General features: G+C 45.8%; 1 protein-coding gene across 1 annotated transcript in view; it reads left to right on the top strand.

The window, feature by feature from the left end:
* Positions 1-3,871: 3,871 nt before the first annotated feature.
* The window catches only part of CD81 (CD81 molecule), a 39,163-nt gene continuing 17,667 nt past the window's right edge, over positions 3,872-25,367 (top strand). The window contains exon 1 of the mRNA XM_066583076.1: positions 3,872-4,027. Coding sequence (XP_066439173.1) covers positions 3,962-4,027 — 66 coding nt within the window. The 5' untranslated portion in view covers positions 3,872-3,961. The remainder of the gene's footprint in view (positions 4,028-25,367) is intronic.

Here is a 25,367-nt window from a genome sequence, read left to right as displayed (position 1 = left end):
GGTTCGTCTGGTGGCAGTCCAAGAATTTCACCTTTACCGACACAACGAGAGCCCCCACACCATCCCCCCGCCACGGCCCACTTAATCCTGGCCGCATTCCGAAAACCAACAAAATACAACCGTGCTACTAGGTCCGCAGTCACCACCACATTACCACCAACGCGGTTACTGTAAAGGTGCATATAACCACGGACACGTGGAGAGGACACGTAGTGCCTCAAAAACATCCCCCTCCTCCTCCAACAGGGAAAACATTCTTGGCAAATGTCTTTGCATTGGTTCGTCTGGTGGCAGTCCAAGAATTTCACCTTTACCGACACAACGAGAGCCCCCACACCATCCCCCCGCCACGGCCCACTTAATCCTGGCCGCATTCCGAAAACCAACAAAATACAACCGTGCTACTAGGTCCTCAGTCACCACCACATTACCACCAACGCGGTTACTGTTAAGGTACATATTACCAGTCTGACTGGGGCATGCAGACACCTTGACAGAATGAATAGTGTGTGGCACATAGGTTCCCCATTGCTATGCCCACGTGTGCAGCTCCTGATGGTGGTGGCACAGGATTCTATTTCTCATTGCTTCTGTACAGCATTGTGGGCTATCGCCCCGCCCCTTTTAAAGAGGGCCGCTGCCTAGCCATGCCAACCCTCTGCAGTGTGTGCCTGCGGTTCCTCCTCATGGCAGACGCACTTCTAAATAGACATGAGTGTGGCGTGGCATGAGGGCAGCTGAAGGCTGCGCAGGGACACTTTGGTGTGCGCTGTGGGGGGGAGGGGGGGCGGTTGGGCAGCATGTAACCCAGGAGAAGTGGCAGCGGAGTGTCATCCAGGCAGTGATTGTGCTTTGTTGTAGCTAGTGTGGTGCTTAGCAAAGGTATGCCATGCTAATGAGGGCTTTTCAGAAGTAAAAGTTGTTGGGAGGGGGGGGGGGGCCCACTCTTGCCGGTATTGTGGCTTACTAGTGGGACCTGGGAACTTGAGATGCAGCCCAACATGTTGCCCCTCGCCTGCCCTATCCGTTTCTGTGTCATTCCCATCACTTTCTTGAATTGCCCAGATTTTCACACATGAAAACCTTAGCGAGCATCGGCGAAATACAAAAATGCTCTGGTCGCCCATTGACTTCAATGGGGTTCGTTACTCGAAACGAACCCTCGAGCATCGCGGGAAGTTCGTTCCGAATAACGAACACCCGAACATTTTGGTGTTCGCTCATCTCTAGACACAACTGCGGAGAAAAACAAATTCATCCATTATCTATTGGACTAATCTACTAAATAGTGGTCTGACTCCTTCCAGCCCAAGGACACAGTGTGAGGATGTGCACACAACATCTTGATGCTGGACCACCATCAAGGCCCACTACAGTAGTGCCCAGGGCTGAAGCTAAGTATAATATTCTGATCTGGGGATTGAATTCTTTTTTGTCTGATCTGGGGTCTGAATAAACTTTGGGTGTGAAATAAAATGACAAGTCTGGTCTGGGATCTGTACATACGGAAAGGGGTTTGATCCGGGGTTTGCTATAAATATAGGGGTTCTCAATATATTTAAGGAGTCTGAATATGTTTAGGGCAATGATTCCCAACCTTTTCAGCCTTAGGGCACCACTGGGCAATTTTTTTTTTATTGCAGGGCACCCCTACTAAAAAGGAGGTGTTGTCACGGACATGGCTAGGAATGTAGCTTATCACAACATATGATGTTTACCTCTGTTATTCCAGTGGTCCCTATAATAGCGCCCCCTCTCAGTGGTCCCAACTGTAATAGTGCTCCTCTCAGTTGCCCCATGGTAATAACGCCCCCCTTTTATGCCCTCATCAGAAATAATACCCCGCTTGTTGCCTCGTTATTAAAAATGCTGCCCCTTGTTGCCCTGTCAGTAATAATGCTGCCCCTTGTAGCCCTTCATCAGTAAAAACACTTTCCCTTGTTCTGCCCATCAGCAATATGGTGACACGACCTTTGTATCCAATTCGTCACAGCTGTTACATATCACATGATTGCACACCCGGACGTCAGGCAGGACCGCACCAGGGGAAAAGTGAAGGAGGTGCCTCACCTGGCCACGTCATAAACTGGAGGCTTAGGGGGATGCTTGTAGCAGCTGCTACTGCAGCGGTAGTTGCACACGGCCCCAGGAAGTGAATGGCCCAGGGGTGTAACTATAGGGGATGCATGGGATGCGGTTGCACCAGGGCACAGGAGCCTTAGGGGGCCCATAAGGCCTCTCTTCTCCATATAAGAAGCCCAGTACTAGGAATAAAGCAGGTGGGTGCCCTGTTACAGATTTTGCACTGGGGCCCAGGAGCTTCAAGTTACGCCTCTGGATTGGCCCACTGGAATTTTTCCCAGGGAAGTGAATGGGCAATCCTCCTCTGGTAACATCGCACCCCTAGCAGGCTCTCACGGCACAGCAGGGTGCCACAGCACTAGTAATCACTAGTATAGGGGGTCTGGGTCTGAGAATGTATTGCTCTGGTCTGGAGTTTGAGATTAATATAGGGGAGTCTGAAAATATTTAGACCTGCTCTTTTACATAAAAAACACCCCTTGAAAATTTCACTCCTAGTTTGCCGTGACCAGCTGCTCAAGTATTACCCTGTGAAGGACTTCCCCAGGTTGGCATGCCAACATGCCAGCACTGTGGTCCCATTTAATCAGCTCATCAGCAATGATCCCGAGCAGCAGCTCCACCAATCAGATATTGATAGCCTATCCTGAGGATTTTTAAAGGCTGCGTAACCCCTCAAAGAAGTATTCTCATTTTAGGCAATCATGGAAATACCCGTATACTGTCTGCAGCCACCAGTGACCAGGATGACATAAACAGACGAACTGGCTATTCTACACTGTCTCCATAACTCCCATAAAAGTGAATAGGAGTTACATAAAAATCATAGAACAGTGAAACACGCTGTTTCTGTAACTTTAGCAGAACAGATAAACCAAAACAAAGAGTACACGATCTATCCTTTAAAGGGCAACAGTGTCCACTTGAAATATAGTGTTTCAATCCCAACCAATATGTTACTGTTGTGCAGACTCAATTCCCTGTGGCTCTATCTCAGTTCGTAACTGTGAGAAATGCAGCAGTTCAAGTCTTATTTCAAAAGCTAGTTGCTTAACTGTTTACGTCCTTAATGGTGTGCACACCTTGTACTTTGATTTGAGGCTGGCCTCACTTACTGTTCAGTGGGGCGGGAGTCGTTTCTTCTACCAACCCTGCAGGCTCTAGGGCAGTGTTCCCCAACTCCAGTCCTCAGGGACCACCAACAGGTCGTGTTTTCAGGATTTTCTCAGTGTTACACAGGTGATCTAATTATTGTCAGTGCCTCAGACATTGCCACATGTGTTCTTACTATAGAATATCCTGAAAACATGACCTGTTGGTGGTCCCTGAGGACTGGAGTTGGGGACCTCTGCTCTAGGGTCAGGAACATGAGTCTATCACCGCTTTAATATCTATCTAATCTATCCATCCATCCATCCATCTATCTATCTATCTCAGACCGATCTTATATTGCACTCTGCTTTCATCCTTTCCCTTTCATTGTGACTCTGACATAACCATCACACTATTTCAATGAAGTTTTGGGAATGTTCCAGCCTCGTGTCTCGGATTATTGTCACAGACTCTGAAGAGAGCATTGAGGTCCCCTCTTCCTAGCAACTCATCAATGAGCTGGGGTTTGGATCCACAAGAAGAACACCTCTAAGTTACATTAGAATAAAAAAGAAGTAAATGTGTTTCTGTTTCCATAGAAGAAAACTAGCTCTCCCCCATTCTCCTTGCAGCCCCCTCCCTTACATACAGGAGGGGGTTGCAGTAGGAGTGGCAGTAAGTGCAGCATGGGGAGGAGGCCTGGGTTCTGTCTGCTCCCTCCTTCTTCTCCAGTCACTCATCTGTGATCCTCTTTGCAGCCCGGATAACGGACCCTGAAGCAGTCGCCATGGGGGTTGAAGGATGCACCAAATGTATTAAATACATGCTATTTGTCTTCAACTTCATCTTCTGGGTGAGTCCTCCATGCTGCAGACTGTGGATGTCTAGAGGATGTGCTGCATTTCTCGACAGCCTCCTACATGTTTGTGTCTGAGCATCTTCTAGGGGTGGGCTGCAGGCTTGTTGTGTAGAGCCCCCTAATGTGCCTCCGCTGCATATGCTGCTGGGTAATAAGCTACAGTGTAACCACATCCTGCCTATTGATATACAATGTAGCGAAATGAGTAGATGGAGCAAAATATTTATCAAAATGTTATTTATGATACATTGCTAAAAAATCGATGAGGACAGGTGCAGATCTGATCATCTCTATGCATGCTAGTGGACGGAAGGCTGCTTGTTAGAAAACAACAGCTCAATGCAGGGAACCCCACGTGGTGCAGCAGGGGATCTGTGTGGGTTTGTGGGGAGGGAGGAGACAGAGACCCTCCCTGGTACCCCTCCCTGTCACTACTTAATGTTTTCCCAGAGGGACCAACAAAGCAGCTGCAGTAACAAGTGGTGGGAAAGTCACCAATGATACATTATGTACACAGTGAGACCTTTCTCAGAAGACCCCCCAGAACTGCATTGAAAGTGGTCTTCTAGGGGAATGGTCATTCAAAGAGGAGAGGTTTTACAGCAGTGTGATAGGTATCAACTCTAAAAAGAACTAGAATATATATATAGTTAACGTTTTAGCTTATATTTTACAATTGAAGCAAAATTGAGAATGATTTACACTTTCTTAAGGGACACTTAAGAAATCTCCAGTAATTTTTTATTTGCAACTACAACTATAAACATCTGATGCATTTTTTAAACTGTATTGGTTTACTTGGTCATGAGTGGTGAAGTCATAGAGGTCTGGGCTGCTGGACAATATCGATCATGAGATTCTTATTAGCCATCCCAGTTACAATACACTCATTCACACGGGTGTATACGTTTTTGCAAATGCCTCTGTGCAATGTATGAGTTATTTTGCGCGCATATCGGTGCATTTTAGTGTATTTTTTGCATAAGCCATGTTCATGTGTGCGCAGCAGACGGACAAGTCTTGATTGAAATGTCTATTTGGCCTAATAAGCTACAGATGTGTTCTTTCGTCACAGAATTGCGCGCATTGTGCACAAATGTACGCAAAATAGAGTCCGACATGCATGAATGTAAAAATGAAAATGTGTACAATCCCATCGATTTCAATGGGTTCTATTGCAGATACGAGAGCAAATACGCTTATGTGAAGGAGCCCTTAGGGTTCATTCACACAGGCTTATTCAGCTTTGGTCCGTGAATTACTCGGTGTTTTCACAGACTGAGGGCTTGAGACGAGCATCTTTTTGCTCGTTTTTGTGTGCGGGAAAATCATGCATGCAGAATGCGAAAAATAGAACCTATTGATATTAATGACTTCATTCTCACTTTTCTTTTTTGCACCTGGTCTATTTTGTGCATATTTGCGCATCGAAGAGCCCCATAGGGGTCTATGGGCAGCGCAGAAACACGCTAATCTGCAAACGCAGGTATGCGTTAAACACAGCACATACCCAGAATCATCGGCACCTGGTTACCCCAATTAGCCATTTAAATTGGGGGGGAGTGCTTAACACGTCCGTGTAAATGAGCTGTGCCTGAGCAGAATACACTCGTCCACTGCGCAAAAACATTGCGCAGGAGCAAGCATATAGTGAAATAATCTCGTCTGACACCAGTCTTAGGGCTTATTCAGACGACTGTATATTGGACGGGTTTTCAAGCCTGGCCGATACACGATGTCCCTTTCTGCAGGGGGGGAGGCTGGAAGAGCCAGGAGCAGTGCACTGAGCTCCCGCCCCCTCTCTACCCCTCAACACTATTTGCAATGGGAGGAGGTGGAGCTAATTTTCAGAACTTAGCTCCGCCCCCGCATTGCCCCCTCTCATTGCAAACAGTGGCAAGGGGTGAAGAGGGGGCGGGAGCTCAGCACACTAGCTCTTCCAGCCTCCTCCCCCTGCATAGAGGGACACCGTATATCGGCCGGCTGTGAAAACCCAACCGATATACGGTCGCCTGAAGCCGCCCTGAAACTGTGCATATTCCCTGCTAATTGAGGTTTTTTTTTGTATTTTTCTTACGTTTTTCAGACCTGCAAAAAAAAATGCAAGAAGGCTCCATTGGTTTGATGTGAAAATACATAGTGACTTTAATTGGCTATTTCGGTGTGCCGCATTTTTTCACGCATGTAAAAAAAAACATGTCTGAATCCCCCAATGTAAGGGCGGATTCAGATGAGCGTGGTTTTCTTGCCCTGTACGGCCGTGATAATCACAGTCATATATTGGGAAAAAATGAAGCCACTAATATCACTGGATTTCATTCACTATCGGGGTTAATTATAAGGCCAAGAAAACATCAGACCTGCCCTAACTTTCGTGCATGTAGTGAATACTATGTGCGGGAAAGATCGGGCAGCACCTATCTTCCCACGTTCAGGCGCAACTACGCTTCATGTCGCCGAGCGTAGTTGCGCTTATGGTCATCTGAATAAGGGCTAAATGAACAGGGTTTCAGATCTCTGTATTAGGGCTTATTCACACTGCTATTGGCGTTTGTACGTGCGCCGTAAAAGCTAACGTTTGTGCGCCCGTTCAGACGGTCCCAGCCTGGCGCATATACGCCGAGCCAACAATGCTCTGCTAAACTGTTCTCCCCCTTCCCTCCCCCTCGCCGGCTCTCTGCAAGGGGAGGAGGCGGGAACTATTGTGCTAAGCGCTCCCCCTGTCTACCCCTTGTCTAAGCCAGCAATGGAAAGTGGCCGGGAGGGGCCGGAGATTAGCTCCGCCCCCTCCCATTTCAAACAGCCATCAAGGGGCAAAGAGGAGCAGGGAAGGGGGTGAAAGTTTAGCACACAGGCTGCTAAACTCCCTCCCACCTCCCTTCTCCGGCAGCTGTCATAAGCTCCCATAGGAGTCTATGCATCCGCTGGCGGCATAAAAGCGCTCGGCACTTGGCCGACTGGCACTTTTACGCCACAAAATATGCCCATGTGCACTGATACATTGTAAACCAATGCATCAGAGGAGCAGCGTGTATCGGCCGGGCGTGAAAACCCAGCCAATATACGGCCGCGTGAATCCAGCCTTAGGCGCATCAACAATATGCATGTAATACGGAGTGAATGAGAACTTAGACTTAGGGCTTCAACACACGGGTGTATGCCCAAAAACGCTTCACGCAGTGCAACATATTTACACATGAATGAGGTTGAATGCGGTACTTTTTGTGCACGCAGGGCCAGTTCACACGCATGCGCGACACACCCATTCCATGGATAGAAAGGCTAATTAGCCTAGCGAGGTCCAGATGCGTTTGTTCTCCCTACATTTTTGCGCAGTGTTTCACGCTTCACCTTCTGTATTTATTTACCTCCCGTAGACTTCTATGGAGGCCTTTGTTGAGCAAAACGCAGAAAGATAGAGCAGGTCTTACTTTTTTCCGCAAAACACGCTCAATCAATGGATTTTGCTCTCTGTGCAGATTTTGTGCATGCAAACATGGCAGTCTGAATAAGCCCTTAAATGTCTCGGACTCAGGAATCAGGCGCCTCTTCTAGACACGAGCACCACAGACCTAATGAAAACAATGCCAAGTGCTAGTAATGGTGGTAAGGCTGAGGAGCCCTTGTACCATCCTGCCCTTGAGCTGCTGCACAGCTGGTCCGCCCGCCCTGCAATGACATCACTCTGGAATGTATGCTGCTATGTGGGGTCTGGATACACAATGGGACTTCCACCTGTTTTTCATCTACAAGTCCAAGGCTGTGTGTTGGAACGGTTTTTAGTGCATATATTTGCTTTTTATTGATTCCTTTGATTCTTCATGAAAGGGATTTCCAAAATTGAAAAAAAAAAAAGTTTTCATACTTCATTACAGCGTATAAAGATACGGTTGGACGGACACGGTATTAAAATGGTCATCATACAACTTGACCTCCAGACATGACACGAGTAAAGGTTGGATAAGATGTCAGATTGGACCTAAAAACACGCAAACGTATAGATTGTGTGTGCAATACGCAGAGACTAGGTTTCGATGGCTTTATTCTCATTTCCGTTTTTTTGTCTACACATTTAACGCGCACGAAAAAAACATAGTTTACTCTACTTTGGTGGGCAATTGTTTCCCCATAGAAGACTGCAACTTCTCCAGGTGTTCCCAGGCCCGGCCGTCTTCATTGCTGGTACCACCAGCACTTTTGGGCCCACACCCCCAGCCCCAAGACTTATGTTTCACCCAGTCTGGCTGATGAAGGGGTCTACCCTAAAATACATATCTGTTGGTTTTTAATTTTAAATATTTCATTCCACTGTCTTGTGATCTTCATTGGAGAGCAGCGCCAAGTTATCAGTTCTTATAGCCTTTCACCCATATGGCTGCACAATTCCATTAAAAAATAGCCATTTAAATCAGGGTCGTTGTCTCCAGTGAGCAAAAATCTATGCCCTGTGAGCGCAAAAAGTACGGTAATATACATTGATGCATGCGCAAAAATGCATATGCCCGTTTAAGACCTCATGTCCACGGGGAAAATCAGGCCCGCTACGGATTCTCTATGGAGAATCCGTAGCGGGTCCCTCCTGCCCCGCGGAGAGGAGCGCTAAAAATAAGAATAAACTTACCCGCAGCGGACTGGGCAGGTCTTCTCTTCTTCACGGCCGGATCTTCTTTCTTCGGCCGGCTGATGTGCTCGGCACGCCCGCCGGGCCGAAGAAAGAAGATCCAGCCGTGAAGAAGAGAAGACCTGCCCGGTCCGCTGCGGGTAAGTTATTCTTATTTTAGGTCTCCCGCGGATCTGGACGGCTTCCGTAGGCTTCAAAAGAAGCCCGCGGGAGACCCGCATGAAAATGGAGCATGACCATTTTTTTTCATACTCCATTTTTTTTTTTTATTCACTTTTATTGACCATCCGCGGGTATTTATCTACCCGCAGGTGGTCAATGCATCCCTGTGGGATGCGGATCCGCATGCGGGGGATCCGCTGCGGATTTAAAATCATATTTTGCCCGTGGACATGAGGCCTAAAGCCGCTCTGAGAGCTCCCACACACTTGTGTTGTTTTAAATTTGCGTTTTTTTAACGCAAATGTCAATGGGACTTTCTAATGTTAAAAACGCATCGCACAAAAATCACAAAACACAAAGTTGCGACGCGTTTTTAACATTAGAAAGTCCCATTGACATTTGCGTTAAAAAAACGCAAATTTAAAACAACACAAGTGTCTGGGGGCCCTAAGAGCTCGCCGTCCTCAGCTAAGCGTTCCCTTGCATTTAGGCCAGCTTCACATGGGAGTAAGCGTATTTATGAACATTTTGAGTGTGCAATACTCTGGGCAAATATGTTCATGTGAATAAGGCCTTAGTTCAGTATTCTCCAGTCTCAGGTTTATATTCCCCTTCCTAAGCTCAGTGTCCCCTGCTTGAAGTGAGCCTGTCACAATACAGGGGCGGACTTATTAAACTGTCTGAGAAGAAAAACTGTCTTAGGCCGCCTGCACACGGGCGTAAATCCCCGCGGGATTTCCGCCGCTCAAAGCCTGCATAGGAGTGCATTACAATACGCACTCCTATGCAGACGGCCGCGGTTTGGCCGCGCGAAATGTCGCGTGGCAAACAAACCGCGGCATGTCCTATTCTTGTGCGGGGCTCGCAGAGCCTCGCACAGATACGTCACTCACCTGGCCGCCGGCTCCGGTCTGCGCATGCGCCGGCTGCCCGGCAGCCGGCACATGAAAGAGCCGGGGCCGCCGGGCGCGGGTGAGTACGCGCTCGTCTTTGCAGGCGCTCGGGTCGGGTCCCACCGCGAGAATTCTCGCCTTTCTACAGCTCAGTTTTCCCCTTCTTCACGTCATTCTTCCCATACCCTCTTAGTGCTCCTCTTGTTCCCCCTTCCTTCGCTGAGTCTTTTCTTGCTTAAATTCAGCATTCCCCTACGTCATCTCAGCATTCCCCCAAATTAACTCATTATTCCCCCTTTCCGGGCAGTGTTCCTCTTCCCTATCTCAGTGTTCCCCTACCTCCGCTGAATATTTCCCTGCTTCCTCTCAGTGTTCCTCCTCCTCAGAGCCCTTCCCTGCATTGGCTTACTGTTAAGACATGAAAGCCAAAGTGTAAACTAAGAACCCCCGGCACTGTTGAGATGTGCCTCTGACGGCAGTTTACCTCAAGGGGAAAAAAATGTTGAAATGTTGAAATTCATCATTCTCAGTCCTTCTTTCACTCAGTGTCATCTGTCGATGGAAAGTCAGGAGGTCCCCATACACATATGAGAGTCATCCGATTCCGCTGGAATCAGTGGGTTTTGGATAACTTCTCACTAATTAGCCTAGCGGCCTTCAGGCTCTGTTCACATAAGTGTATTCGTATTTGTGTGCGCATGAGATTAGCGTTTTTGCAGAACCAGCTATTCTTTTTTGAGTGCACATCAGCGCATTTTACTGTACTTTTTGCACCCGCAAGTCGAGTTCATTTACACATTGCAAAAAAGTAAGGCTAATTAGTCTAATGAGTTCCAGATGTGTTCCTTGTCCTCCGCAATTATGCAGTGTTTTACGCATCTCCTGGTATATTTTGCGTGCATTTGCGCATCCCCATTGACTTCTTTAGGGCCGAATGTACAACTACGCTCCGAGTTTTTTGTTCTTTTTTCCTCTGGCCATTCAAACTCGGTGCCATAGCGCAAGAGTTTGAAAAAAAACGCGGGAAGATAGGTCCTGCCCTCTTTTTTCCACACGTGGTATTCACCGTGTGCAGGAAAGATAGGGCAAGTCATATCTTTTCTCACCCGTACAATTAACGAGAATCCAGATAATGAAAACAAAACTACTGAAATCATTGGTTTGGTTTTGTCACGTTATTAACAGCCGCATAACGGAACTAAAATTTGTTCCTATGTTTAAGCCTTTAGGCCTGAGGCCTTATTCACACGGGCTACAAAAACGCATGTATGTGAGGCCCATGGTTTCCAATGGGTTCTTTCAGGCTACAAAACATCTTTCATGTAAAGGAACTACAAAGACATTCCATAAGAAAACTGTCAATTCCTTTTTCTCTGCCTATTTAGATCATACGGACCTCACAAGGGCAGTTGTTCAGTAGAAATGAGCAAACTTTTCAAAAGTTCGGTTCAGCCAGTTCACTGAATTTCGTCAAAGTTTGGATGTGGCTCAATGGTTAGCGCTGTAGCCTTCAAATCTCACCAAGGACAACATCTGCATAGTCTTTAGAAAACTCCATACAGATGTTGTCCTTAGTAAGATTTGAACCTGGGACCACTGAGCCACCACCACAGCCCCAGTCAGTATTCAACACTAGTTTTAAGGGGTTTTATTAACTTCTGGTTTGGCCAAAACGAACCCCCTGAGATTGGCGTTGCCACCTAAGTGAACTTCGAAAGTTCGATCCAAAACAGGGTTTTACTAGTTTGGTTCGCTCAACAGTACTCAGGATAAGCCTTTCCTAGAGAGTTCCAAGCGACTGAACACCTAGGAACAACTTGAGATCGAAGAATGGAACCCTTCACTGCCATGGACCACAATAAGCATAAGCCTTCAATATGTAGGCACTGTATGGCAGCATTACTTGGGTACTGAAGTATTATGTGGCCAATATATAGTATTTGGGTAAAAAGTGTATACAGCCATTTACTACCATATACATTAGGATGCCTATATACATTGTGGCCTATGGATTTAATTATATGCTAGGAGTTGCAGTGCAAATAAGGAAGATGGCATTACTACCTCTACAGCGTGACCTATTGGATGGCAGCATTCCTCCCTTTCCATGTCAGACCCTTTATACAGGTCTTTATAACAATAATAGAGATTAACCATACACAGGTTTCTGGCTAAGCTGGTAAGAGGCCTGTAATGTGGGTCAAGAGGTGTCATGTCTCCTTAAGGAGAGCACCCAAAAAGTATGTGGAGACACCTAGGGGGTGAGTGGGTAGGGTGATGGCATAGTCTCTTCCCAAGGAGAGCACCCAAAAGGGGTGTGGGGACACCTAGAAGGTGACTGAGGAGATTTATAAGGCCATGCAAGCTCCTCTGGGTAATTTATGCAAATAAGGAAGATGGAACAACACCTCTGCAGCACCACCTATTGAATGGCAGCATTCCTTCAAATCCATGTCAGACGCTTTATACAGGTCTTTATAACAATGATTGGGAATAGGAAACCAAGCCAGAAAGCCATGTACAGACAGCTGTTTCGGGGTGTTTGCCCCTCATCAGTGTGCAGTAAGTTTCTGGATCTGGAAAGCCATAGTAGTACTACCTGGAGTAGCCATTGCAGTATACGAAGCATTAGAAATATTTTTGTTATGGTTGATCTTTTGTCCTACTTGTGGAAAGGACTCGAAAAATATGCAAAATGAGTTTTGCTTCTAATATGAATCAGTCTGACCATATGCTATAGGGGATTAACTAGTTAAATTCCTGCGTTTCTATAGCATAGCAATACAATCTGGTAAGGCATGTCACAAGTTTTAGCTCAAAGTGTGTGGGTGTCACTCACTAGCACAGATAAGACATACAAGAATAGTTTATTGTCCATAGATGAGGCCTGCAGAGGAGTATTGACCATGAATACTGCAGTGATATAGGGGGCATGGTTATGGCATGCTGGGTGCCTGGTTCTACTAACTAACCCCATGAGTGCTGGTGAGTTTGCACAGACCAGGCCAACACTTCTTCCTGGTGTTTCAAACAGAAGACCTTCTATAAAAGAGTCCTCTGTCCTCCTTACCTTCTCACTGCGCCCAGCAATGAGGAGAAACATAAACTGAGTAGCGGTCAAGCATGCAAGCCTATGGGAGAGCGCTTTCATGGGACTATTCAAAGAGTCAAATTTTGGTGCTATGTGCCTACTTCAGTTGGCTACAGCGCTGAATCGCAGGTGACTATAAAAAATACCTCACCCGGCTCCGTATCATGTCCCCTAACAGCGCCATAACTTAGTTTATGGTGCTGTGGGACGTGACAGGTTCCCTTTAAAGAAGCACTCCCCTCATTTTTTTCATTCATTATGTAGCCAGCCCCCCCCCCCCCAGTATATATAAATAAGCTAGTTTTGCCTTGTTTAGCTATCCCTTTCTATCTGCAAAATCCCCTTCAGTTGGGTCATGTGATGTCACGATGACTTCCCTTAAGAATTTTTAATCTTGAGGACAACTAATAGAATTTCCTGTGTATGGCCTCTACCACATATGTTGTTCCCAAGGGAAGAGAAAGTCCTATCACATTACTACTGATGATTAGAGGCTTCTGTAACACAGATATAATTAAGATGATGATAGTTCATGTATACTTATAGTCTTATTTAGGTGAATGTAGAGGTTAATCGTATTTACATTGTCCACCCAGCAGGCAGAAATGGTATCAGCAAAATATTAGTTACTACCTATGCATCATGGGATTGATATGAAAGTGAACATATCAAAGGCGTCCTATACCTGGTCACCTTGTGCCCGCTCCCTCATACATCCACTGGTCCCAACACCTCCTAAGGCCTCATGTCCACGGGCAAAAGAAGAATTAAAATCCGCAGCGGATTTTAACTCTTCTCCCGCCTGCAGATCCGCACCCCATAGGGATGCATTGACCACCCGTGGGTAGATAAATACCCGCGGATAGTCAATAAAAGTGATTTTTTTAAAAAATAGAGCATGAAAAAATCTGGACCATGCTCCATTTTCGTGCGGGTCTCCCACGGGGACGACTCCCGCAGGCTTCTATTGAGGCCTATGGAAGCCGTCCGGATCCGCGGGAGACCTAAAATAAGAATATACTCACCTGCTTCGGATCTTCCCTTTGCCGCGGCTTCATCTTCTCTCTGTCGCGGCCGGATCTTTTTTCTTCGGGCCGGCGCATGCGCGCGGCACGCAACCGACGTGCCATGCACATCCACTGGGCTGAAGAAAGAAGATCCGGCCACGACGGAGAGAAGATGAAGCTGCGGCGAACGGAAGATCCGGAGCGTGCGAGAGGTGAGTTTATTCTTATTTTAAGCGCTCATGTCCGCGGGGCAGGAGGGACCCACTACAGATTCTACATGGAGAATCCGTAGCGGGCCTGATTTTCCCAGTGGACATGAGGCCTAACAGTCCGGTCAGAACGGCACAGGTGGCGTCATTGTATCGATACAACCAGTAAGCATCTACCACTCCAATAATGCGCCCCTCTCAAACTCTATTAACCTGGGGTGAAATCTCTTCTTGGCGTCGTAGAGGCGTCTAGTGGTCAACAAGCTCCACACAAGCGGAAGAAGAGGTCCACTACACACAAGGAGCCTCCAAGAGCCTTTTTTAGGCTAAGGGAGGAATCACTTTTAGGGCCTCAGGTGGCAAGACCATTCATCTAATCACCACAACTCTCATCATTTGCATATCCACCTGAGATGGAACTGCATGCAGCCAAACGTCAACTTCTTCTAGGGGGTTGACTGTTTTTGACAAACGGTGTAATTTTTTAAGGGGTTCTGCACTTGAAGTTACAACGCCGTGTTTTACATTTGTAATGTGTTGTATTGGTACCATTTACTTGCCGTTTGCGGATTTCATGGACTATGACTACAAATAGAGAAACTCCTTATTTCCTTATGACTTAATTTATGCAAATTATTCTAGCAGTCCTTATATATTATATGTATGTAGATATCGATGACTGATACGTGACTGTTACATTGCTTCACCCTGCAGCTGCAAAGAACCCACACTCCCCTTAATACTCTTCTACATAAGGCATATTCGAGACAGATGTATAGAAGCCGTTGAGTCGATGCTCTACGCATTGGAGAATGGTACTGCCTGTTGTCTTTTATAATGGTCCAAATCATGCAGCTGTATCTAGCACGTGACAAAATCGTATCAGTATGAATGCCCTCCTGCTGTCATCCCTTCAATTTTTACAGTTTTAATTCGATGAAATCATCCTCCACAGCTGAATTGATTCTGCCCCCCTCCCCGGATAGTTCATGGGAGGTCGTTCTTCATTGCTTGTATCTACAGTCAAGCAGCAACTTGCAGCACTCCAAACTCATGGAGGCTGAATAGGATTAACAAGGGCTCACAGACACGGGTATACGTGGCTCAATTATTTTGCGCATATTTTTTACGTGCGTAATGCGCACCAGTATAGACTATGGGGATTGAACATACGCACATGAGTAGTTGCTGTGTACACCGTATTTCATGCATGAGAAAAATAAGCGTATAATATGCGGACTACATATGCCCGTGTGAGAGAGGCCTGAAGCCTCACGCCCACGGCCGGGTTGGATTCCACCTGCGAAATATCACAGCAGAACCAGACCCCGTGCCCCCCACAACCCTATACTCACCTATCCAGATCTGCCGCAAGTGTCTTGGCAGGCGAACCGGCAGTGCATGACATGCCAGCGCTTGGCTGTGATGCGATTTCCCTTGCTACTTCCGCGAAGTATCGTGGGACAGACGGCTTTTTCCGCACAGATTAGAACTTGCTGCGATTCTCCCCCGCGAGTGGAAAATAGCAGCTGATTTCCGCTTGCAGGCAGGGTAGAATCTTTTATCATAGCATGTCTATGGCCAGACATTGCTGCGGAAATAGCGGCGGGCGTCTGGTTGAGCATTCCGCAGCGATAATCCGTTCGTGGGAATTCGGCCTAGGACAGAAAACAGGACTTCAATAGACGAACGTATGTGGAAATACATTCATCGCAACAGAGTGTATTGGTGCATGTACCAATCATTTGTGCAAGGGTTGTCCGCAGGGTCACACCTTTCCCTTTGCCTTTTTTAAAGCCTGCCATAGACTTCTATGGCAGCTTTCTGCGTAACACGCAGAAAAAAAGGGCAGGACCTATCTTTTCTGGCGCAGGATTGGTCCACGAGAAACACGATCATGAGAACGAACGTATTTAAATCAATGAGTTCACTTTGTTATATTTTACAGTTTCACACGCCCAAAAATGTGCGCAAGAACGTTCATTTGTTTGATCTTCATTCACGTGACTTTACAGCTCGTTTGGCCAACGTGTGAATGAGGTTCAAGCGTTGTGTTTCTATTGAACAACCCAAGCCACTGTCTTGTCTAACTCCTGTCTTATTTGGTAGCGGCAGTCTGAGAATGACCCAGATATTAAGGAGGGTTTACTCATCAGAGACGACCCCTTTCAGTACAGAGTTACCACAGCAGCTGCTCGTGCCGGGTGAAGCCGCGGCCAGCCAGGCATTTCAGATGAATGGCATTAATGTAATACATCAATGAATGACTCAAGGCCGTTAAAACTGGCAGAACGTTTCTCTGCTCTGGCTTGTAGAAGTTCCCAAACTTTATAGGCATTTGCACTAGTTTTGTCTTCATTAAATATCCCTTTTAAAGATTAGAGGCCTTTTGCACTTTACTAGTCCCTTGAAAACTTGGGTTGGGGTCAGGGGCGTAACTAAAGGCTCAGGGGCCCTGATGCAAAACGTGAGCTGGGGCTCCCCCTCTATCTGTATCTGTACCCGTACCCATACCTAAACCATGCTGCACAGAGACATAACTTGAAGCTCCTGGGCCCCAATGCAAAACCTGTAACAGGGCCCCCAACTATAATGCTTTATTCATAGTACTGGGCTCCCTATATGGAGAAGAGAGGCCTTATGGGCCCCCTAAGGTTCCTGAGCCCGGGTGCAACCGCATTCCCTGCACCCTCTATAGTTATGCCCCTGGTTAGGGTAATTAATTGCATTGGAATAGGTAATCCACTAATTGAGTATGTAGAGTAGCCCATACTAGGGGCCAACTGAGCTTCCCCTATGCAACTGGACATCGCCAGGTTTTAAAAAGTCCTACTTCTGCTCTACGACAGGGTGGGGAGTCCCACCAAAGAATATGCCATAGGCAAGAAATGTTATTTTGTTTTGGCGGTTTTAAGTTTTTTTGGGATATTTTTGGAGTCAGTTGTGTTTTTTTCAAAACACAACAAGTTCCAAATATGACATTTTTCCAATCAACTTGTCTATAGGATGCCATACAGTGTGGGTGCCGGCTGTTTCTTACAGCTGACACACTCCCGCAACAACTGTGATCAGCACTCACGGCAGTTAGCCCTTTAAATGCCGCTGCCAATTCTGACAGTGGCATTTTAAAGCCATGATCGGAGAATGGTCTCCTGCAATGATACTGTGGGGTGCCACTTGGTTGCCATCGCAGCAAGGGGCCTTCTGAAAGCCCGCAGAGCTGCCATTGCAGATTGCCTGTAGCGTGGCTTGATCGATTGCCTGTCAGATAGTGGTATAATGTAATACTGTTCTATTACATTATACTACAGGAGCGATGAAGCCATTGCAAGTTTATGTCCCCTGCGGGAATTTAAAAAAATCAGTTTAAAAAAGTTTTACTAATTATAAATAAAAAATAAAATAAAAAAAACAACATTTCCCATATTTATAATTAAAAAATCTAAATAAAAAAAACCAAACCATAGTTGGTATTGCTGTGTCCATAAGGGTCCAATATATTACAGTAACGCGTGATATACTCCGCACGGTGAAAGTCATCAGGAAAAAAAAAAACACATTGCCAGAATTGTGCTTTTTTTGGTCACCTTGTCTTCAAGAAAAAATGTAATAAAAACTAGTAGACCACAGCCCTATATAGCGCTACTATAGCTCTCGCTCACAACCTGAAGGTTGCAGGTTCAATGGTTCACATGGTTCAGGTAGCCGGCTCAAGGTTGACTCAGCCTTCCATCCTTCCGAGGTCGGTAAAATGAGTACCCAGCTTGGTGGGGTAATAAACAAATTACTTGAAAGCATTGCGTAATAAGTTGGCGCTATGCAAATAACAAGATTTTTTCTAATTTATTTATTTATGACGAGATTTACGGATAATTCTAGCCAAGTGTCGGTCTGCTGGGTGGCGGACCTACGTAACACAGAACAGTCCGTATAACACATATGATGGCATGTGAACAGTTATCCAGTGGTTAGGATATAATTCTTTTGTCCTTTTTCGTGATTTTTCCGCCATGTAGATGTGTTATGTTAATGGGAAGCAGCCGTCTAGCAGTGAGTGGAATACATTTCACAGCATCTTGAATCCAGAATGTCTCTTTCTTTGTTTCCTCCTTGTCCTAATGCATTTCCAATGTCTACTCAGCATTCTTGGATATACTTTTTTCTGTCTGTTGGCGTCCACACCCATCCTTTCCAAGCTGTGAGGGTCTCCGTCAACCACATTCCTTATGTCGTTGCTCAATCTTTTTATAGTCACTAGGAAGACGATTAATAAGTTTCTGCTGCTGGTCTGGTTCCTAAAGCTTGCTCTTGGCAGCAAAGAGCTATAGACAGCTGCAGCCAGTAGGACCTGCATTAATCGCACAAGCATCGGTATCAAAGCCTTGGCAGGCAGCAAACTGGCTTAGCAGATGGAATCTAACAACAGTTTTAAGAATTGGACATCTTAATTCTCCTCCCATTTCCCTTTACTCTGACTTACAAAAGTCAGTAAAGATATGTAGCAGTAAAACAAAAACTTTGTTTGGAGTAAAGTTCAATCTCTAGAGCCATTTTTTTTAGACTACTTTAAGGAATTCTCCTTCTGGAGGTTAGGAGGAATTTAGAGTTCCATATTCTTTCTTGCCTTTGAGATCAGTCAGCAGAATGCGGGGAATTTTTAAAAACTTTTGTGCTGATGCATTCTATAGGTTTCTTAGTTGGTATCTACTATAATTGGCTGTCAGCTAATAGCACATGACCATAAGGGATAGTCACCCAGATGAAGCTAGAACTTGTTAGTAGGCAATGGAGACAAGACCACATCCCATTAGGAAATACACTATTCTAACAAAAGTTATTGGACACCTGAGCAAGAATCAAAAGTAGTGTTTATTTCCATATGTTAATACTTAGTGGGGTTTGCTTTGGCCCTAATGACATCAGATATTCTTTGTGGCATACTGCCTACTAACATCTCATAAACTTCAGCTGGTATTTCCATCCATTCATCCTGCAGACATCTGGCGAGTTCTCTCAAAGAAGATAGACGCTGTTCATATTTCCTGACCCAATGTTTCAGTTGTTCCCAAAGATATTTAGTAGGGTTCAGGTCGGGACTTTGTGCAGCCAGTCCAATCATAGATCACTCATATCCTCGAACCAATGTAAAACAGCTTGACAAGGCGCGTTGTCTTGTTGGAAGTATTGCTGAACATTCCCAGAGTATTACCACATTGTCAGCAGCACATTATTATCTAGAATGTCATGGTAGACCTTCATGTTCATGGTTCTCACCCCAAAACCAACGGACCAAGACCATGCCACGTACAACAACCCCAGACCGTAAAAGAAGTTCCATTATACTTCACTGTTAACACAACACACTCAGGCAAAAAAGTGTCCCCAGGCTCCTCCACACCCAGGTACACCCATCTAATTTAAAGATGGAGTAGTGTGATTCATCACTCTATTAGGTAAAGCGAAAAAAGTTTGGTACCATGTTAGCCAGTAGAGCGAAATGTGATTGTTCTCAGTAAGAGAAAGAAAGTAATCTTGTAAATATGATACCTTTTAATGGCTAACAAAAAGCTTTAGAACCTACTTAGGGTTCTTCCTCAGGCCTTTATGTAGGTTACCCTAAGCTACAAGATTACTTGCTTTCTCTTACTGAGAACAATCACATTTTTTATTACTCCAAAGAACTTTCGTGATGCTCCTTGCACCATTGTAGATGGGCCGATGCATTGTGTTTCAGAATGGACGGCTTGTGCCCAGCAGCATAACCTGTATATCTGTATACCTGATGATTTCTTCATTTAGTAACCAGCTCTTATAGACTTACACTTACAAATTCAAGCACCTAAAATGAATTGAATGCAACATCATATATGTGATTGTAAATTCAATCGGTGGGTGTCAGAGACAGTACATGTAATGGGCACAGTGAGACCAAATGTTCTTCAGACAAAGGAGCCTGTAATGATGCTGGATAACACAACAGTTGGAGCTGCTCGTACTTGTCAGATGATCTCCTCTACTGGTGGTCCTGAGCCTAGTCACCTTGTGGCGTGCCATCACAGAACAACTGGTCCCAACACCACCTAATAGTCTGGTCAGAAATGCCCAGATGCCAGGTAATTTGTTGATACGACCATCTAGCTTCTCGCACTCCAATAATGCCCCCCTCTCAAACTCTGTAAACTGGGTGAAATGCCTTTGATTGCATCGTAGAGGCGTCTAGTGGTCAACAAGCTCTACACAAGCCTTTTTATAGGCCAAGGGTGGCACCACTTTTAGGTCCGCAGGTGGCAAGACCGTTTATCTAATCACACCCTGAAGGCCTTCTTTTATCATGAAGCAGTGATGGAAAGAGGTCCTTTCCTAACTATTTTAATGAGACGATAGCCCGTCGTACTCCCAACGGAGTGCAAAACTATGTGACCTCTTTTCAGAACGCAACCGGAAGTTGCTGGTCCAACTCTGCGCTTTTTGGTCAGAAATTTAAATCAGCAAATAACCACTTTAATATCATAAGGATGCGGCCTAGTTTGGTACTTTAAGGGATTTTCCAGAAAAGAATGCTTTTGATGACCTATCCTTAGGATAGGTCATCAATAATTGATCTGTCAGGGTCTGTCGCTCTTGACCCAGACTGATCAGCTGAGCAGGAGCATGATGTCAGTGCGGCAATAACACAGACTCAGAGCGGAAGCCTTTGCGCTGACCTCTCAGTAGTGGCCGGTACTTGTAACTGCAGGCACAGCTCTCATTGAAATCCATGGGAGCCGTGCCTGCAGTTACAAGCGCCGGCCACTATAAGGAGGGCGGCACGGAGACTTTCACTCCGACCTCTGTGTATTTGGAGCGGAAGTTCCATTCAGTGGCTGGTGCCTGTAACTAGGCTTCCACTCCGACCTCTGTGTTATTGCAGCGCTGACAGCTTGCGCCCGCTCAGTTAATCGTGGGGGTCCGGAGCGACGGACCCAAGGCAATCAACTGTTGATGACCTATCCTGAAAATAGGTCATCAATAGTATTTCCCTGGAAAACCACTTTAAAGGGGTTGTCCCGCGAAAGCAAGTGGGTCTATACACTTCTGTATGGCCATATTAATGCACTTTGTAATATACATTGTGCATTAATTATGAGCCATACAGAAGTTATCAGAAGTTTTTCACTTACCTGCTCCGTTGCTGGCGTCCTCGTTTCCATGGAGCCGTCTAATTTTCAGCGTCTAATCGCCGGATTAGACGCGCTTGCGCAGTCCCAGTCTTCTTTTCTGAATGGGGCCGCTCGTGCCGGAGATCAGCTCCGTGTAGCTCCGCCCCGTCACGTGCCGATTCCAGCCAATCAGGAGGCTGGAATCGGCAATGGACCGCACAGAAGCCCTGCGGTCCACCGAGGGAGAAGATCCCGGTGGCCATCTTCAACCGGTAAGTAAGAAGTCACCGGAGCGTGGGGATTAAGGTAAGCGCTGTGCGGGTTTTTTTTTAAGTCCCTGCATCGGGTTTGTCTCGCGCCGAACGGGGGGGCTGTTGAAAAAAAAAAAACACGTTTCGGCGCGGGACAACCCCTTTAAGGACACAATATTTTGGCATTTACATCTTCACTTTTCAAAAACCACGATGAGCTGTAATTTTTATTGGTACCATTTTGGGATACATATCAGTTTTTTGATCACTTTTATTGCATTTTTGGGGAGATGGAAACAAACAGAGCATTTCAGCTTCAATTTTTTAATAGTGTTCAAAACAAAAATTGTGGGGGCGGAGGGTGAATGCGCAAACAAGAGTTTTTGTTTACATGGATGTTTTTTACTTTAAAAAAAAAAAATCACCTTTTTCTATGTCCTTATAGTGACTTGCACCTGCTATCTTTTATCACTCAGATAATACAGTGCAGTACTTTTATTTCTATTTATTAACATTAAAAGCCATGGCAGACCCAGAGATGATTGACTGGAGTCTGTTTGGCATGACAACCCATCAGTCCTCAGTGATTGGATTGCGGAGGGTCAATGATATCCCTTCCTCTGTAAACTTTATACATGCCACGATCAGCATTGATTGTGGCATGACAGTGCTCTCTCCAATCTGCGGAGGGCATTGGCTCAGCTCCTGAGCCTGCGCCATCCCTACGCTATTCAGCATTGTTTGGGAATCTCTTCTCTTCCATAATGTACATGTACGTCATGAGGCGGGGAGGGGTTAAAATGATTGATCAAGTGAAATTTAGCGAAACAGAGTACGTTTCACACACATTTTTTATAGTTAGTTTTGTGGCAGTTTTTTGAGCCAGAAGTGGATTGAGAAGATATGGGAAACATAAGTGAAGATCCAATGCGTCTCCGTCTTGATGGGTCCACTTCTGGCTTTGACTCAAAAGCTGCATCAAAAACTACCACAAAAACTTGACTGTGAAACCACCCGAAAAGTAATTTACAAGTCAAGTCTTGGTCTGAGTGGGCACCCGGCTGTGGCAACCCATCCGTCCTTGACTTTCATTTTTACAACAGCTGCATGTAACCTCGGTCTTATCTCTTGGATCTTTACTTGGTCTGTTTATTCCGTTGCAGTTAACTTTACAGAGAACTTGTGTGACTTTTTTACGGACTTGTGTACTCAGAATCACACAGGAGTTCACAAAAACCATAAGGATCCCACAAACCAGCACAGATTTTGAGTTTGCCCAGCATTCAACCTTTTCTACTGCTGGTTATGCTCAGTTGTACCAACTACAGTGCCCGGCAATCTCTGACAGCCCATAGAGCTGCATGGAGCAGCAGTGCGCATGTGTGACTAATGTTGCATTCACATGTGGAGACAGCGGACCCCCATTCTGGTAACTGGTGGGGTTCCCAGCAGTTGGACCCTCAGTGATCAGACACAGATGGCTCAACAGGCACCTTAGGACCCTTCTACACAATTATTGTTTAACCCTTTCCAATCAACTGTCTGACGTCTAAAGACATTATGATTTAAGGCTGTACAGCTCCGATGTTGGAAGACGTCTGTCGGGGTTCTCTTACTGTATATTGCCAGCCTCTCTGCTGTCAGAGCCTATCCAACTTGTCACCTCATTCAGTACTGGTTTTATCCAGCAGATAGCGCCGTTGTGTAATGGTAGAAAAAGAATAAGCCCCCTAGGAAAATCTGGATACAAATTGGATTGGAAAGGGTTAAGAAAAAAAATCGTGCAAATTTGAACGATAATCGTTTAGTGTAAACACGGCCAACGAATGGACGAGAATTTGTTCGCTTCTCGTTCGTCATTGACTTGCAGGCCTGAAAATACTCGTTCACGCGTGAACAGCGATCGTTTAGTCATTCGCATTTACTGTATAGTGAATGACCGAAGATATGCAAAAGCAATTGCGAATGATTTTTCTACAGGCTGCATGAGCGAATGAGTGAACTCTGTCATCAATCGCTTGTGCAAACAACTGATCGCTTCGTGTAAAAGGAGCCTTAGTATTGGATGCCTCCATACGGTGCCTCAGAAACCATAGATATCCCCCGGATTGCCTGGGCTGGGCTCCTTCCCTGTGTGTAACTAGAACACCCATCCTCCAACAACTTCCCCTTCCTGGATTTAGTATGGTCCCGGTCATTATATTTATGTTACTTACTAGTATTTTGCACAACGTGGCGTTCTCATGCACAGTTATTTAACGGCCCCCGTGTCACTTCCTGTCTCTGTCTTTCTGATACTTCTGCTTTTCCTGTTTATTCAAGTTATTTCCTGTCTTATTGTCAAACAGTCAATTGTAAGTTCTGTTGTTGAGAACATGCTACAATGAATACCGACTCACCTTTGAATGAGTAAATACAATGAATTTTTAGATGGAAGCAGTTGTGTATCGTATTGTAGTAGTATCACTTATATGATTCCTGGCCTATTTACTGTACAACCATAGTTGGGGCATCACCTGATGGCAAACCTTGAAGAAGCAAGACAGTTCGTTAAAGGGGTTGTACTAGAATGAACTTTTATCACCTATCAAGAGTCTGATCGGTGGGGGTGTCACTAATGAGACCTCCACAGATCGCGAGAATGAGGGTCTCATTTTCCCCACTCTTCTCATTGTACGCCCACAGCAGCGAAGAGACTGAATGGAGCAATGCTGGGTCCATTCATTCTCAGTAAGACTGCTGGAGATAGCTGAGTACAAGCACTTACTATTTCCTGGGTTGGTTTTAGACAATATATGACCCTGGGGAAAAATTTAAATTGAAGCCCCAAATCCAGATATACCATTGTGGAGTGGCCCCGGCTGGTATCGTATGCTGAGTCCCACTTCAATGGGACTCAGCATGCAATACCAGGCAGGGCCACTATGCAACGAACAGCAATGTCTGGTTCTGCCAGAAAGACAGCTCCGTACAGTGAGCGGCATGGGGAAATAGCTGATCACTGGGGTCCCAACCTGCAGACCCCCACAAAACTGTTACTGATGACCTATTCTGATAAAACGCCATTAATAGCCATAAGTGGGAGAACTTCTTAAATAGAGCAAAGTGTAGTAAAAGTGACAGGTTATCTTCATTCTGTTGATCATAATGATTGCATTAGACTAGGCCACCTTCTTCCATAGCTCCATGGTCCAGTTCTAGTGTTCAAATACCCATCGTAGGCTCTTTTGGTGTTGGACAGTTATCAATATGGGTACTCTGACCGCTCTCCGACTACGCCCAATATACAGCAAGCTGCAATGATCTATGTATTCTGACACTTTTCCATCATAACCGTCAGTAAGTTTATCAGCAATACGTTAGCTCTGTCGAGGAATCGGACCAGATGGGCTAGTTTTCATTCCCCATGCTCTTCAGTGAGCCTCGGGGACCCATGATCCTGTTGCTGCTTCATCATTTGACCTTCGTTGGACTGCTTTTGGTAGGTGCTAACCACTGTATATCGGGAACATCCTACAAGACTGCCTTTTTGGAGATGCTCTGACCCTTTTATCTAGTCAGCATAACATGAACTTTGTCAAAGTTGCTCATACTTGCTCATTTTTCCTATTTTCAAACATCAATTTCAAGAACTGATATGATATATTCCTTCCCTTGGTTTTAGGGCTTATATCCACGAGCGTATATCGGTCAGCGTTTTCGCGGCTGGCCAATATACGCTTACCTCCCACTCATCGGCTCTCTCCTCCCCTCCGAGCGGTTTGCAATGGGAGTGTGCGGAATGGGGGATGGGGCTAAGTTCCAATCCCCTCCCTGCCCCTTATCCATAGCCAGCAATGGGAGTGGGTGGGACAGAGCGGAGCTTAGCTCCACCCCCTCCCATTGCAAACGCAGGAGTGGAGGAGAGAGAGGCAGAGAGCTGGTGAGTGGGAGGGAAGGGGGGACTGCTTAGATGGAAGCA

Source organism: Eleutherodactylus coqui, chromosome 11 (assembly GCF_035609145.1).
Source record: "Eleutherodactylus coqui strain aEleCoq1 chromosome 11, aEleCoq1.hap1, whole genome shotgun sequence".
NCBI classification, from domain to species: domain Eukaryota; kingdom Metazoa; phylum Chordata; class Amphibia; order Anura; family Eleutherodactylidae; genus Eleutherodactylus; species Eleutherodactylus coqui.
Note: the sequence above shows the minus strand (reverse complement) of the source record. Positions and strands in the feature narration are given on the sequence as shown.